This window comes from Aegilops tauschii, chromosome 7 (genome assembly GCF_002575655.3).
Source record: "Aegilops tauschii subsp. strangulata cultivar AL8/78 chromosome 7, Aet v6.0, whole genome shotgun sequence".
Classification (NCBI taxonomy): Eukaryota; Viridiplantae; Streptophyta; class Magnoliopsida; order Poales; family Poaceae; genus Aegilops; species Aegilops tauschii.
In genome coordinates, this window is record NC_053041.3 from 651495740 (window position 1) to 651508096 (window position 12357).

General features: G+C 48.6%; 1 protein-coding gene across 1 annotated transcript; it reads right to left on the reverse strand.

Moving 5' to 3' along the window:
- Nucleotides 1–5744: 5744 nt before the first annotated feature.
- Nucleotides 5745–7865, reverse strand: LOC109782979 (glucomannan 4-beta-mannosyltransferase 9-like). The gene is made up of 2 exons (XM_020341605.1): nt 7581–7865; nt 5745–7022 (listed from the first exon to the last, which is right to left on the reverse strand). The coding sequence occupies exons 1-2, from the start codon at nt 7863–7865 to the stop codon at nt 5745–5747; spliced, it is 1563 nt and encodes a 520-aa protein (XP_020197194.1).
- Between the last annotated feature and the right edge of the window lie 4492 nt (nt 7866–12357).

Genomic DNA, 12357 nt, shown 5'->3' on the forward strand with positions numbered 1-12357 from the left:
CTTATTGGAAGTAATACATTTTGATGTATGCAGTCCAATGAGTGCTGAGGCATGCAGTGGATATCGTTATGTTCTTACTTCACACATGATTTGAGTAGATGCTAAGTGTATTTACTTGATGAAACACAAGTCTGAATTATTGAAAGGTTCAAGTAATTTCAGAGTGAAGTTGAAGATCGTCGTGACAAGAGGATAAAATGTCTGTGATATGATCATAGAGATGAGTATCTAAGTTACGAGTTTGGCACACAATTAAGACATTGTGGAAAGTGTTTCACAATTAATACCGCCTGGAACACCATAGTGTGATGGTGTGTCCGAACATCATAACTGCACCCTATTGGATATGGTGCATGCCACGATGTTTCTTATCAAATTACCACTATCGTTTATGGATTAGGCATTAGAGACAACCGCATTCACTTTAAAAGGGGCACCACGCAATTCCGTTGAGACGACACCGTTTAGAGAAACCTAAGTTGTCGTTTCTTAAAAGTTTGGGGCTGCGATGCTTATGTGAAAAAGTTTCAGGCTGGTAAGCTCGAACCCAAAGCGGATAAATGCATCTTCATAGAATACCCAAAACAGTTGGGTATACCTCCTATTTCAGATCTGGAAGAAAAAGTAATTGCTTCTAGAAACAGGTCCTTTCTCGAGGAAAAGTTTCTCTCGAAAGAATTGAGTGGGAGGATGGTGGAGACTTGATAAGGTTATTGAACCGTCACTTCAACTAGTGTGCAGCAGGGCACAGGAAGTTGTTCCTGTGGCACCTACACCAATTGAAGTGGAAGCTTATGATAATGATCATGAAACTTCGGATCAAGTCACTACCAAACCTCGTAGGATGACGAGGATGCGTAATACTTCAGAGTAGTACGTGATCCTGTCTTGGAAGTCATGTTGTTGGACAACGATGAACCTATGAGCTATGGAGAAGCGATGGTGGGCCCATATTCCGACAAATGGTTAGAAGCCATGAAATCCGAGATAGGATCCATGTATCAGAACAAAGCATGGACTTTGGTGAACTTGCCCGATGATCGGCAAGCCATTGAGATAAATGGATCTTTAAGAAGAAGATGGACATGGACGGTAATGTTACCGTCTATGAAGCTCGACTTGTGGCAAAGAGTATTTTCACAAGTTCAAGGATTTGACTACGATGAGATTTTCTCATCCGTAGCGATGCTTAAGTCCGTCGGAATCATGTTAGCATTAGCTGCATTTATGAAATCAGGCAGATGGATGTCAAAACAAGTTTCCTTACCAGTTTTCGTAAGGAAAGGTTGTATGTGATACAATCAGAAAGGTTTTGTCCATCCTAAGGATGCTAAAAGGTATGCTAGCTCCAGCGATCCTTCTAAGGACTGGAGTAAGCATCTCGGAGTTGGAATGTACGCTTTGATGAGATGATCAAAGATTTTGGGTTTATAAAAAGTTTATGAGAAACTTGTATTTCCAATAAAGTGAGTGGGAGCGCTACAACATTTCTGATAAGTATATGTGAATGACATATTGTTGATCTGAAATGATGTAAAACTTCTGGAAAGCATAAAGGGTTGTTTGAAAGGATTTTTTCAAAGGAAGACCTGGATAAAGCTGCTTACATATTGGGCATCAAGATCTATAGAGATAGATCAAGACGCCCGATGATACTTTCAAAGAACGCGCACCTTGACATGATTTTGAAAGAGTTCAAAATAGATCAGCAAAGAAGGAGTTCTTGGCTGTGTTACAAGGTGTGAGTATTGAGTAAGACTCAAGACATGACCACAGCAGAAGAGAGAGAAAGGACGAAGGTCGTCCCCTATGCTTTAGACGTAGGCTCTACAGTATGCTATGCTGTGTACCGCACGTGAAGTGTGCCTTGCCATGAGTTGGTCAAGGGGTACAATAGTGATCCGGGAATGGATCACATGACAGCGGTCGAACTTATCCTTAGTATCTAGTGAACTAAGGATTTTCTCGATTATGGAGGTGAAAAGGAGTTCGTCGTAAAGAGTTACGTCGATGTGAACTTTGACACTAATCCGGATGACTCTGAGTAGTAAACCGGATTCGTATAGTAGAGCAATTATTTGAAATGGCTCCAAATAGCGCGTGGTAGCATCCACAAGATGACATAGATATTCGTAAAGCGCACACGGATCTGAAAGGTTCAGACCCGTTGACTAATAACCTCTCTCACAAGCATAACATGATCAAACCAGAAATCATTGAGTGTTAATCACATAGTGATGTGAACTAGATTGTTGACTCTAGTAAACTCTTTGGATGTTGGTCACATGGTGATGTGACCTGTGAGTGTTAATCACATGGTGATGTGAACTAGATTATTGACTCTAGTGCAAGTGGGAGACTATTGGAAATATGCCCTAGAGGCAATAATAAATTGGTTATTATTATATTTCCTTGTTCACGATAATCGTTTATTATCCATGCTAGAATTGTATTGATAGGAAACTCAGATACATGTGTGGATACATAGACAACACAATGTCCCTAGTAAGCCTCTAGTTGACTAGCTCGTTGATCAATAGATGGTTACGGTTTCCTGGCCATGGACATTGGATGTCGTTGATAACGGGATCACATCATTAGGAGAATGATGTGATGGACGAGACCCAATCCTAAGCCTAGCACAAGATCGTGTAGTTCGTTTGCTCAGAGCTTTTCTAATGTCAAGTATCAGTTCCTTAGACCATGAGATTGTGCAACTCCCGGATACCGTAGGAATGCTTTGGGTGTAACAAACGTCACAACGTAACTGGGTGGCTATAAAGGTGCACTACAGGTATCTCTGAAAGTGTCTGTTGGGTTGGCACGAATCGAGACTGGGATTTGTCACTCCGTGTAAACGGAGAGGTATCTCTGGGCCCACTCGGTAGGACATCATCATAATGTGCACAATGTGACCAAGGAGTTGATCACGGGATGATGTGAGTTACGGAACGAGTAAAGAGACTTGCCGGTAACGAGATTGAACAAGGTATAGGGATACCGACGATCGAATCTCGGGCAAGTACCATACCGATTGACAAAGGGAATTGGGTACGGGATTGATTGAATCCTCGACATCGTGGTTCATCCGATGAGATCATCGTGGAACATGTGGGAGCCAACATGGGTATCCAGATCCCGTTGTTGGTTATTGACCGGAGAACGTCTCGGTCATGTCTGCGTGTCTCCCGAACCCGTAGGGTCTACACACTTAAGGTTCGGTGACGCTAGGGTTGTAGAGATATTAGTATGCGGTAACCCGAAAGTTGTTCGGAGTCCCGGATGAGATCCCGGACGTCACGAGGAGTTCCAGAATGGTCCGGAGGTAAAGATTTATATATGGGAAGTCTTATTTTGGTCGCCGGAAAAGTTTCGCACTTTATCGGTATTGTACCGGGAGTGCCGAAAGGGGTCCGGGGGTCCACCAAGGGGTCCACCAGCCCCGGGGGGGCACATGGGCTGTGGGGGGTGCGCCTTGGCCTATATGGGCCAAGGGAACCAGCCCCAAGAGGCCCATGCACCAAGAGATAAGATAAACGGAGAGTCCTAAAGGGGGAAGGCACCTCCGAGGTGCCTTGGGGGGGGGGGGAAGGACTCCCCCCTGGCCGCACCCTTCCTTGGAGGAAGGGCCAAGGCTGCGCCCCCCCCCCCCCCTCTCCCTTGGCCCTATATATAGTGGGGGGAAGGGAGGGCAGCAATACCCCAAGCCCTGGCGCCTCCCTCTCCCTCCCGTAACACATCTCCCTCCTCCCGCAGCGCTTGGCGAAGCCCTGTTGGAATCCCGCTACTTCCACCACCACGCCGTCGTGCTACTGGATCTCCATCAACCTCTCCTCCCCCCTTGCTGGATCAAGAAGGAGGAGACGTCGCTGCTCCGTACGTGTGTTGAACGCGGAGGTGCCGTCCGTTCGGCGCTAGGATCATCGGTGATTTGGATCACGACGAGTACGACTCCATCAACCCCGTTCTCTTGAACGCTTCCGCTCGCGATCTACAAGGGTATGTAGATGCACTCCTTCCCTCTCGTTGCTAGTAAACTCCATAGATTGATCTTGGTGATGCGTAGAAAATTTTGAATTTCTGCTACGTTACCCAACACTCTTCACATTGCATGATAAATAGATCAAGTTGGCCAAACAAAACCCAAATATCAGAGAAGAAATACGAGGCTATAATAATCAAGATTGGATATAAAATCAAGGCAAATCTCATCATAAACTCACAATTCATCGGATTCCAACAAACACACCGCAAAAAGTCCTTGCATCAAATAGATCTCCGAGAGACCATCGTATTGAGATACAAAGAGAGAAGAAGCCATCTAGCTACTGCCTACAGATCCATAGGTCTATGGTAAACTACTCACGCATCATCGGAGAGGCACCAAATGATCGTGTTCCCCTCCGGCGGAGTGCCGAAATAGGGCTATAGATTGGATCTCGTGGTTCTGGAACTTGCGGCGGCTGGAAAAAAATTGCGTCGACTCCCCTAGGGTTTCTGGAGGAAGGAGGTATTTATAGAGCGAAGAGGCAGTGCGGGAGGCCACCGAGGTGGGCACAACCCACCTGGGCGCGCCTGGGGGCCCAGGCACACCCTGGTGGGTTGTGCCCCCCTCGGGGCACCCCCCAGGTGCTTCTCTGTCCCGTCTGATGTCTTCTGGTCCAAAAAATATTCCACAAAAAGTTTTGCTGCATTTGGACTGCGTTTGATATTGATTTCTGCGATGTAAAAAACAGACAGAAAACAGCAACTGGCACTTGGCACTATGTCAATAGGTTAGTCCCAAAAAATGATATAAAATGACTCTAAAATGGTTGTAAAATATCTAAGAATGATAATATAACAGCATGAAATAATAGAAAAATATAGATACGTTGGAGAGGTATGAACCATTAAGAAGATGGTCTATCACTTTGAATCTTCTCTGCCCGAAACATGTGAATATTCAAAGTGATAGTTCATCTCCTTAATACGAGTGTAATGAATACCAAAGCTTACTCCATCTAGACTATCCCACTATTTAAACAGATTATTTTGCTTGTCTTTAGGCGAGGTAGGACTAAAGTTTGATGGTAGCCTTATCTTTACCGAGAGCAACTCTCGGCAACCATTCCTTTACCGAGAGCAACTCTCGGAAACAGGTACTGTTAGATCATATAATTAATACATTTTCATAATTGTATACCACCGAGGTATTTTCGCTGTCCGGAACATGAAGATTCATAGTGACAATATGCATTCTTAATAATGAAGACCGAAGCTTAATGCGATTGGACTATTGAACTATATAAACATGTCTTTCTGCTTGTCGGTAGGCGAGGTGGGACTAAATCTTTGCCGAGAGCCACTCTCAGTAAAGTGTTGCAGTCGTGACTGTGCCGTTATTCGCCGCCGGATGTGCCACGTGGCAAAACTTTGTCGTGTGGTGTCCACTTGGCCCTCGGCAAATAGTGCCTTTGCCGAGTGTTGCCTTTTTGCCGAGGCCTACTCTCGGCATTATCATTTGTTTACTCCCTTTACCGAGAGTCACGCTCGACATCTTTTACTTTGCCGAGTGCCCGTGGTTTGGCTCTCGACGAAAATTATGACACCCCGCATATACGAAAATTCCAGTAGTGAGAGAGAGATACATGAGCGTTATACTCTGATTAATTCCAATCGACGTACGTACGCACGGAACGTACGTGTGTATTGGTGCTGAGAAACAAGAAGCGATGACGTAGCCGACGTAGGTATGCGTGGTTTCATTGGGAGCCGACGTAGCCGAATCCGATGACGAAGGCGGCGGCGGAGTGCATGAGGAGGTAGGCATACAAGTGGTCGTGGCCGAAGACCATGTCGTAGAGAGTGCAGTAGAGCAGGAAGAGCCCCATGACGATCTCCGGCGCCAGGAAGCTGCTGCTGCTCTTCTTCTTCTTCTTCTTCTTGGCCATGGTGGTGGTGGCGGCAGCAGGAGTGGAGGTCGTGGAGCCGCCAAGCTTCTCGGTGACGACCCACTCGTTTGCGCGGCTGGCCTCGAGGAGCCCGATGATGGTGGCCTTGGAGCGGTGCATGGACATGACGTTCTCGAAGGGGATCCAGAAGACGAGCAGGTGGCAGGACCTCGGGGTGCACGCGGCGTTGAGCAGGGTGAGGACGGCCGACACGTACATGGGCACGTACTGTGGGAGCCACACGTCCTGGCCGCCGACGAGCACGTAGGCGGGGATGACGACGCAGTACAACAGGAAGGTCACCAGATGCGCCACCACCTTCCTGACCAAGAAGAAGGCGTAGAGCACGTGGAGCTTCTTCCACGCCGACACCTGCCTGTTGGCGACGATCTCCCAGAACATCTTGCGCATGAGGTTTGCCGGCCCACACGACCACCGGTGCTGCTGGTAACGGTACGCCTTGAAGCTGCTGGGTAGCTGGCTGCGCACCTGCACGTCGCCGGCGTAGACGAACCTCCAGCCCCGCATGGACGCCCTGACGGCCAGGTCCATATCCTCCACGGTGGTGCGGCCCTTCCAGCCCCCCGCGTCGGCCAGGGCGTGCACCCGCCACACCCCGGCGGTGCCGTTGAAGCTGAAGAAGCCATGGCAGGCCGACCCGACCTCCTGCTCCACTGAAAAGTGGTAGTCCAGCGACATCTCCTGCATGCGGGTGAGGATGCACTCGTCCGCGTTCACGAACCGCCACCGCGCCTGCACCAGCGCCACGGCCGGGTCCGCCTGGAGCACGGGGACAGTGTGCCGGAGGAAGTCGCCGTTCGGCTGGAAGTCAGCGTCCAAGACGGCCACGAACTCGCACTCTTTTACGTACTGCTTCTTCAGGCCCTCCCGCAGGGCGCCCGCCTTGTAGCCGCTCCGGTTGCTGCGGTTCTCGTACCGGATGTGCACCCCCTTGCCTGCCCACCGTCGGCACTCGGCCTCCACCAGGGACCGGATGCCGGCGTCCGTGGAGTCGTCCAGCACCTGGATCACCAGCTTGTCGGCCGGCCACCACAGGCCGCAAGCCGCGCCGATGGAAACACGGTACACCTGCATTCTCACTCATGCATACGCGCATGCTTGTTTCATCAGTTTTCTCCCAAGTCAAAGCGTCACCAAACTTATAAAAAAAATATTAACAGACCCTTTTTAATATAAATTTGGTAAACTTTGTAAAGTTTGACTTGACACAAATCTAGTATGCGGAGTAAAAAAAATTGAAAGGAGTACTGCCACATCCCTCCGTAAGAAATATAAGAGCATTTAGATCTACACACCGACAAGGAAACAAACAAATAAACTTAGCAATCCCACCTTCCTCCACTTTTATATTTCTTTACAATGGAATTAGCTTTTATATGTAGTTGTGCATGCATATGTTCAAAATGCACTTGTAAAGCAGCAGCTTTTGCATGATCAGTCATGCATACGAGTGGTTGTTTCATCAGTACTCACCTGCATGGATAAATGCATTCTCTGATAATGGATCATCTTATCATATGCGTGCAGTAAGTAACAGCATAGCAGAGTGGTCATGCATACCATATCATCATAGATGAGCAATTAATCCATCATACATAGAGGTGTGGAGAATAGACTAGTACTGACCTGCTTCTCGTTGAACATGGGGATCTGGACCAGGACCATGGGTCGGTCTGCGTCATCGCTCTCCAGATTGTTGTCGTCGCCCTTGTTCCTTTGGTTACGGTTACGGTATCGGCGGTTGAGCCAGAGCACGGTCACAACGAGGCCCATGTAGAGGCGTTCGGCAAAGAGCATGAGGGACATGGCGGCGCAGAGGTAGATGGCCAGCTGCAGCAGGGGCACCACCACCGTGTACCGCAGCACCAGCCACGCCGCACGAGCCATTGTCAACATGCTCACAACCCTCATCCTCGATTCCCCCTCCTCCTCCTCCTCAGAGAGAGAGAGAGAGAGAGAGGGAGAGAGAGAGAGAGAGAGAGAGAGAGAGATTGAACTTCCTCCTCCTCCTCCTATCAGTTGGATGGATTATAGAGTTCCTTTGGTACGTATGTATATAGAAGATTGGTGGAGGCTAACTATATCGTATATTGCAATTAATTTAATACCCAAAGGGCAAGGTGCTGTGCGTATATACAATGAATGGTGTACAGCTAATAAGCCAGCGCAAGTCTAGGATACCTCTAGCATTAGTGCTGGCTAGAAAGAAAAAACGAATACGAGTAAAGTCATTAGTAGTACGGACAGGTGGGAGTAAACCCTAAACCGATGGATGGGAGCATGCATGCACAGGCCAGTACAAATTACGTACTACTCCCTCCGTTCCATTTACTCGTCGTGAGTTTAGTTCAAATTTAAACTAAACCCACGACGAGTAAATCGGAACGGAGGGAGTACATATCTTAGTGTGTGCGTTCATTTTTTCATTCGGTATGTAATCCATATTGAAATATTAAACCATAAATATTAAACCATAAAACCACGTGCGTGTCGGATGGCAACCGCGTGCTACATCCATCCTTGCGTGTTACAGAGTGAATATTATTGATTGATGGGTGAAGAAATATTACAATAAAAACCGCTTGGAGGCATATTATCCGTGGTATTAATCAATCTTTGCAAGATGGAATACCACCAAGACTTCAGTCAAGTGGCCGCAATTGGACTATCTTCACCCTCACAAGCGGTACTTAACCAGCTGGTTCACCCTCACGAGCTTCATTACCAATATGGATATCTAAAAGTCTCTTGAGTCGCCCATCCAAAAATGGAAAACTTTCAGTGACGTCGTACTTGCCCTAACGGGTTGGAAACCAAATTAATTTGATCATGGCAAGCCCAAGGGGGGTTGGGTGTGTCGGTGCACGTCACAATTTGATGGCGTCAACAGCGATGAGTGGAGCCTCATGCATGCATGTCATTCTAGTACGTCATGTGCATAGCTTGCATTGCTAGGCAGGCTCGTTCACATGTGCATGTGCGTGCACTAGATCACATGTGTGTGCGTTCACATGTGTTTTCAGTTAATTAATATTGGTATACCATGTTTTTAGACAAGAGGAATATACTAATATCACTGAGATACCAATTACACCCAGCCTTTGCAACAACAAATTATCCTTAAGACATTTACAATGCACACAGCCCAAAAATAAAAAGAATAAGAATAAAAATGAAATATTCCATTACAGTGGTCGATTCCTTGTAACTGTAGCACAAACCACAATCATGACAACACCCGAAGTTTAATTCTCCAAAAGCAACGTCTCCAAGAAGGATAACCAATTAAGGCTAGACCCCTGGGTTTACACCCTGAAAGCTAAGACTTTGTACTCCTGTTGTACTGCCGCCCCCACTTGCCGATACCGCTGCTGAGAGTCACGAATCACCAAGCAAAGTCCGCATCGCCTCGAAGACTTGATATGTCATTACTAGACCTAGGCCCTCAGCCACCATGACGTTCTTCGCTAATGTCTTCACAATAGAAATCAAAATACCGACATGTCCCATAATGTCAACAGACAACGAAGCTTCACGTCACGCCCTCCTGTAACCACACAGGCTGTAATAGGGGCATACACTACCGAATCCTATCTGATCCAGCAATCTACACGCGTCAAGCACCCAATGAAGATCTCCAGCAGCCTTCCGAAACTGGCCAGCGTCCGAATCAATGAGGACCGACATCAAGCAGAACACCATCTTGATGCTAGAAGAACCCTAGGAGTGTCGTCCGTGGATGCCATCTGATGGAAGGTGAGATCCAATGAGACCCTACACCATGTCCAGATCTAGGAGAATGGACAACAATTATGCCTGGACGCGAGCCGAGAAGAGACGGGACCGCCCCGAGCCTGCCTTAGCTCGCCTCTTCTCGAGCCGAGCCGAGCCGAGCCCAGTAGTCAGGCGAGCTAGAGATTGGGGATCGGCCCGAGCTTGCCTCTTGCTCGGTGCAGCTCGGAGGCTCAGCATGCCTAATAGCAACTAGTCGCTGCCATGTGGGGCCACAATCTGGAGGACGGGGAACGGTAGTGGAGGATGGTACCCGGCAGTGTGCGGGCGTCAGGATGCTGCTGCAGCTCATGGTTGTTTGCCGCCGGGGGAGCGAGTGGATTCACTCCGCCTTGCATGGGAGCTTGAGGTGGTCAGCTCCGTTTCCGGCGACCGCGGGGCGTAAGGAACTTGCCAGCAAGTGGTCAACTCCATCAGGCGTGGGCGCGCGGTGGTGAGCAGGAAGAGAAGGCCGACGAGCGTGGCATCGACCTGCTGGTGGTTCGTCTGCGTGTAGGAAGCCGCGCTGGAGGGCGGGATGCAAAGCTCGCGCCGACGCAGGGTCTTGGGGAGGAAGGAGAGGAGGGAAGGGAGGAGCAGAGGGGAGTGGTGGCGTGCTGTCAATGACGGAGGGCCGCGTCGGCAAGAAAGCGAGCAACCCTAGCGATTTGCTTCCCGTCTGTCTCTTTGTAGTCATTTTGCTGGGCTAGAGGAGCTCTCCTAGGTGGAGTGGCGGACAGCACAAAGGTTGCTGTCGCCGGCCTGGGATCGAGTCTCCTCATTCTCCTATAAGAATAAGACAGGGCGGCTTCTTCCCCTCTGTTCTCGTTCTTTTTTTCGTGGGCTAGATGGGCTAATAAATTGTGGGGTGTGTTGTTGAGTGGGCATTCCCTGGGCTGTGAGCGTTTAGCTCGCGAGTCGGACCGAGCCGAGCCTGGCTCGGCTCGAGGTCGAAACAAGCCCAAAAGTACAGCTCGGCTCGGCCTTTTTACTTGACGGGTGGAGCCTAGCTCGGGCCGAGTTGCAGCGAGCGCGAGCTGAGCCCAAAAGCTCGAGCTGAGCGTCCAGATTTAACAGCAATGGCCATCAATGCTCAATCAACAGCCCCACTGGTTGCGCTTCCTACGTCCTAGGACCTAGATCAACGGTCGGCCAGCGAAAGACCAGGCATCATGAGCGCCATAGCACCCCGATCAAACCATGGTCGTCGTCGTCAAAGCCTACCCACCGTTTTCTGGCCAGAGGAGGTCCGGAACGACCGCCAACTGCGCTGGCTAAGCAAGCCGCCACAGCAGAAGTTGTCACTGATGGGGACGAAGTGGTGGTCCCGCCCAGGCTGAAGTGCGAGCTACGAACGAATGAGGCCCCGCCGCCGCCGATGCCGGGCGGGCTTTGCCACCAAATCAATCTGTATAAGGGAAAGAATAGGTTGTGCAACATAATGCATTGATCGGTGCACAAGCACGTATATATGAGTACAGAGGCCACAACCTCAACTATATAGAGAAACTAGGAGGTGGGCCCAAGAGACAATATACACGTACACAATATATTCAACACCCCCTACAGTCGAAGTGACGCCGGAGACACAGAGACTGGAACGAAACTCTTTGAAGGTGGAAGTCGGCAGTCCCTTCGTCATCACATCGGCGAACTGTTGTGCAGTCGGAACATGAAAGACCCGAATACGTCCAAAGGCCACCGTGTAGAAGGGAAAGAATAGGTTATGCAACACAATGCATTGATCGATGCACCAGGCACATATATATGAGTAAAAGGGGCCCAGAACGTCAACTATATAGAGGAACTATGAGATGGGCCCAAGAGACCATATACATCGTACACAATATATTCAACACAATCGATGAAAGATTAGTACACGTTAACCAATCATTCTTGGAAGTCCACCAAGTGATGGGTCCGCACATGCACCACGGGTACCAGCTATACTAGCCGATCCGAGGAATCTCAAAGAAAAAATCAGAAAGAAACTAGCTGTGTACGTACGTTTCTTCCTCTCATGTGCTTGGTCCATAGGAACGATGGAGTTCCCGAGAGATGCTGATGAGAAACTCGCTGTGTTGTCGATTCGAACCATCGATGCTGATGAGCCACCAGGGTGCCAGATATTTAAACGAGATTCCTTGGACCTCCATCCAACGCAGCACATGTCAGGCTAATCAGAAAAGTGAAGCATGGTGTTAGAGCATGGTTAATAATATACCCAAGAGCTCGTTATATCAAGTTGCCATGTCACTTGTAGCCAATCTACTAGCCTACTTTAGCCATACTAACATGACATACAATTAATATATGGCTATCTCTTTCTCTCATAAAGCTTGTTGGGTCTTGTGCTATAGTGGACTGTAAACCTGTAACCCGCTTCTCTTCTCTCCTCCAACTAATCAAATTTGATGTGGCGTCTTTTATAACCCGCCTACATCACTCTGTTGTACATGCTCTTAGCTAGATTCCTCCACCATGTTCAGTTAGCATTAGTGATCTAGTAGTATATACATATACTCCTACATCTCAAGTGGATGCTTGATACCATTAATCAGATGCCTAGGACCTATATCTCCATCCAATCAAGTCTTCTCCTGCGAGTTTCGAGGTTCATTCGCCATGTCAT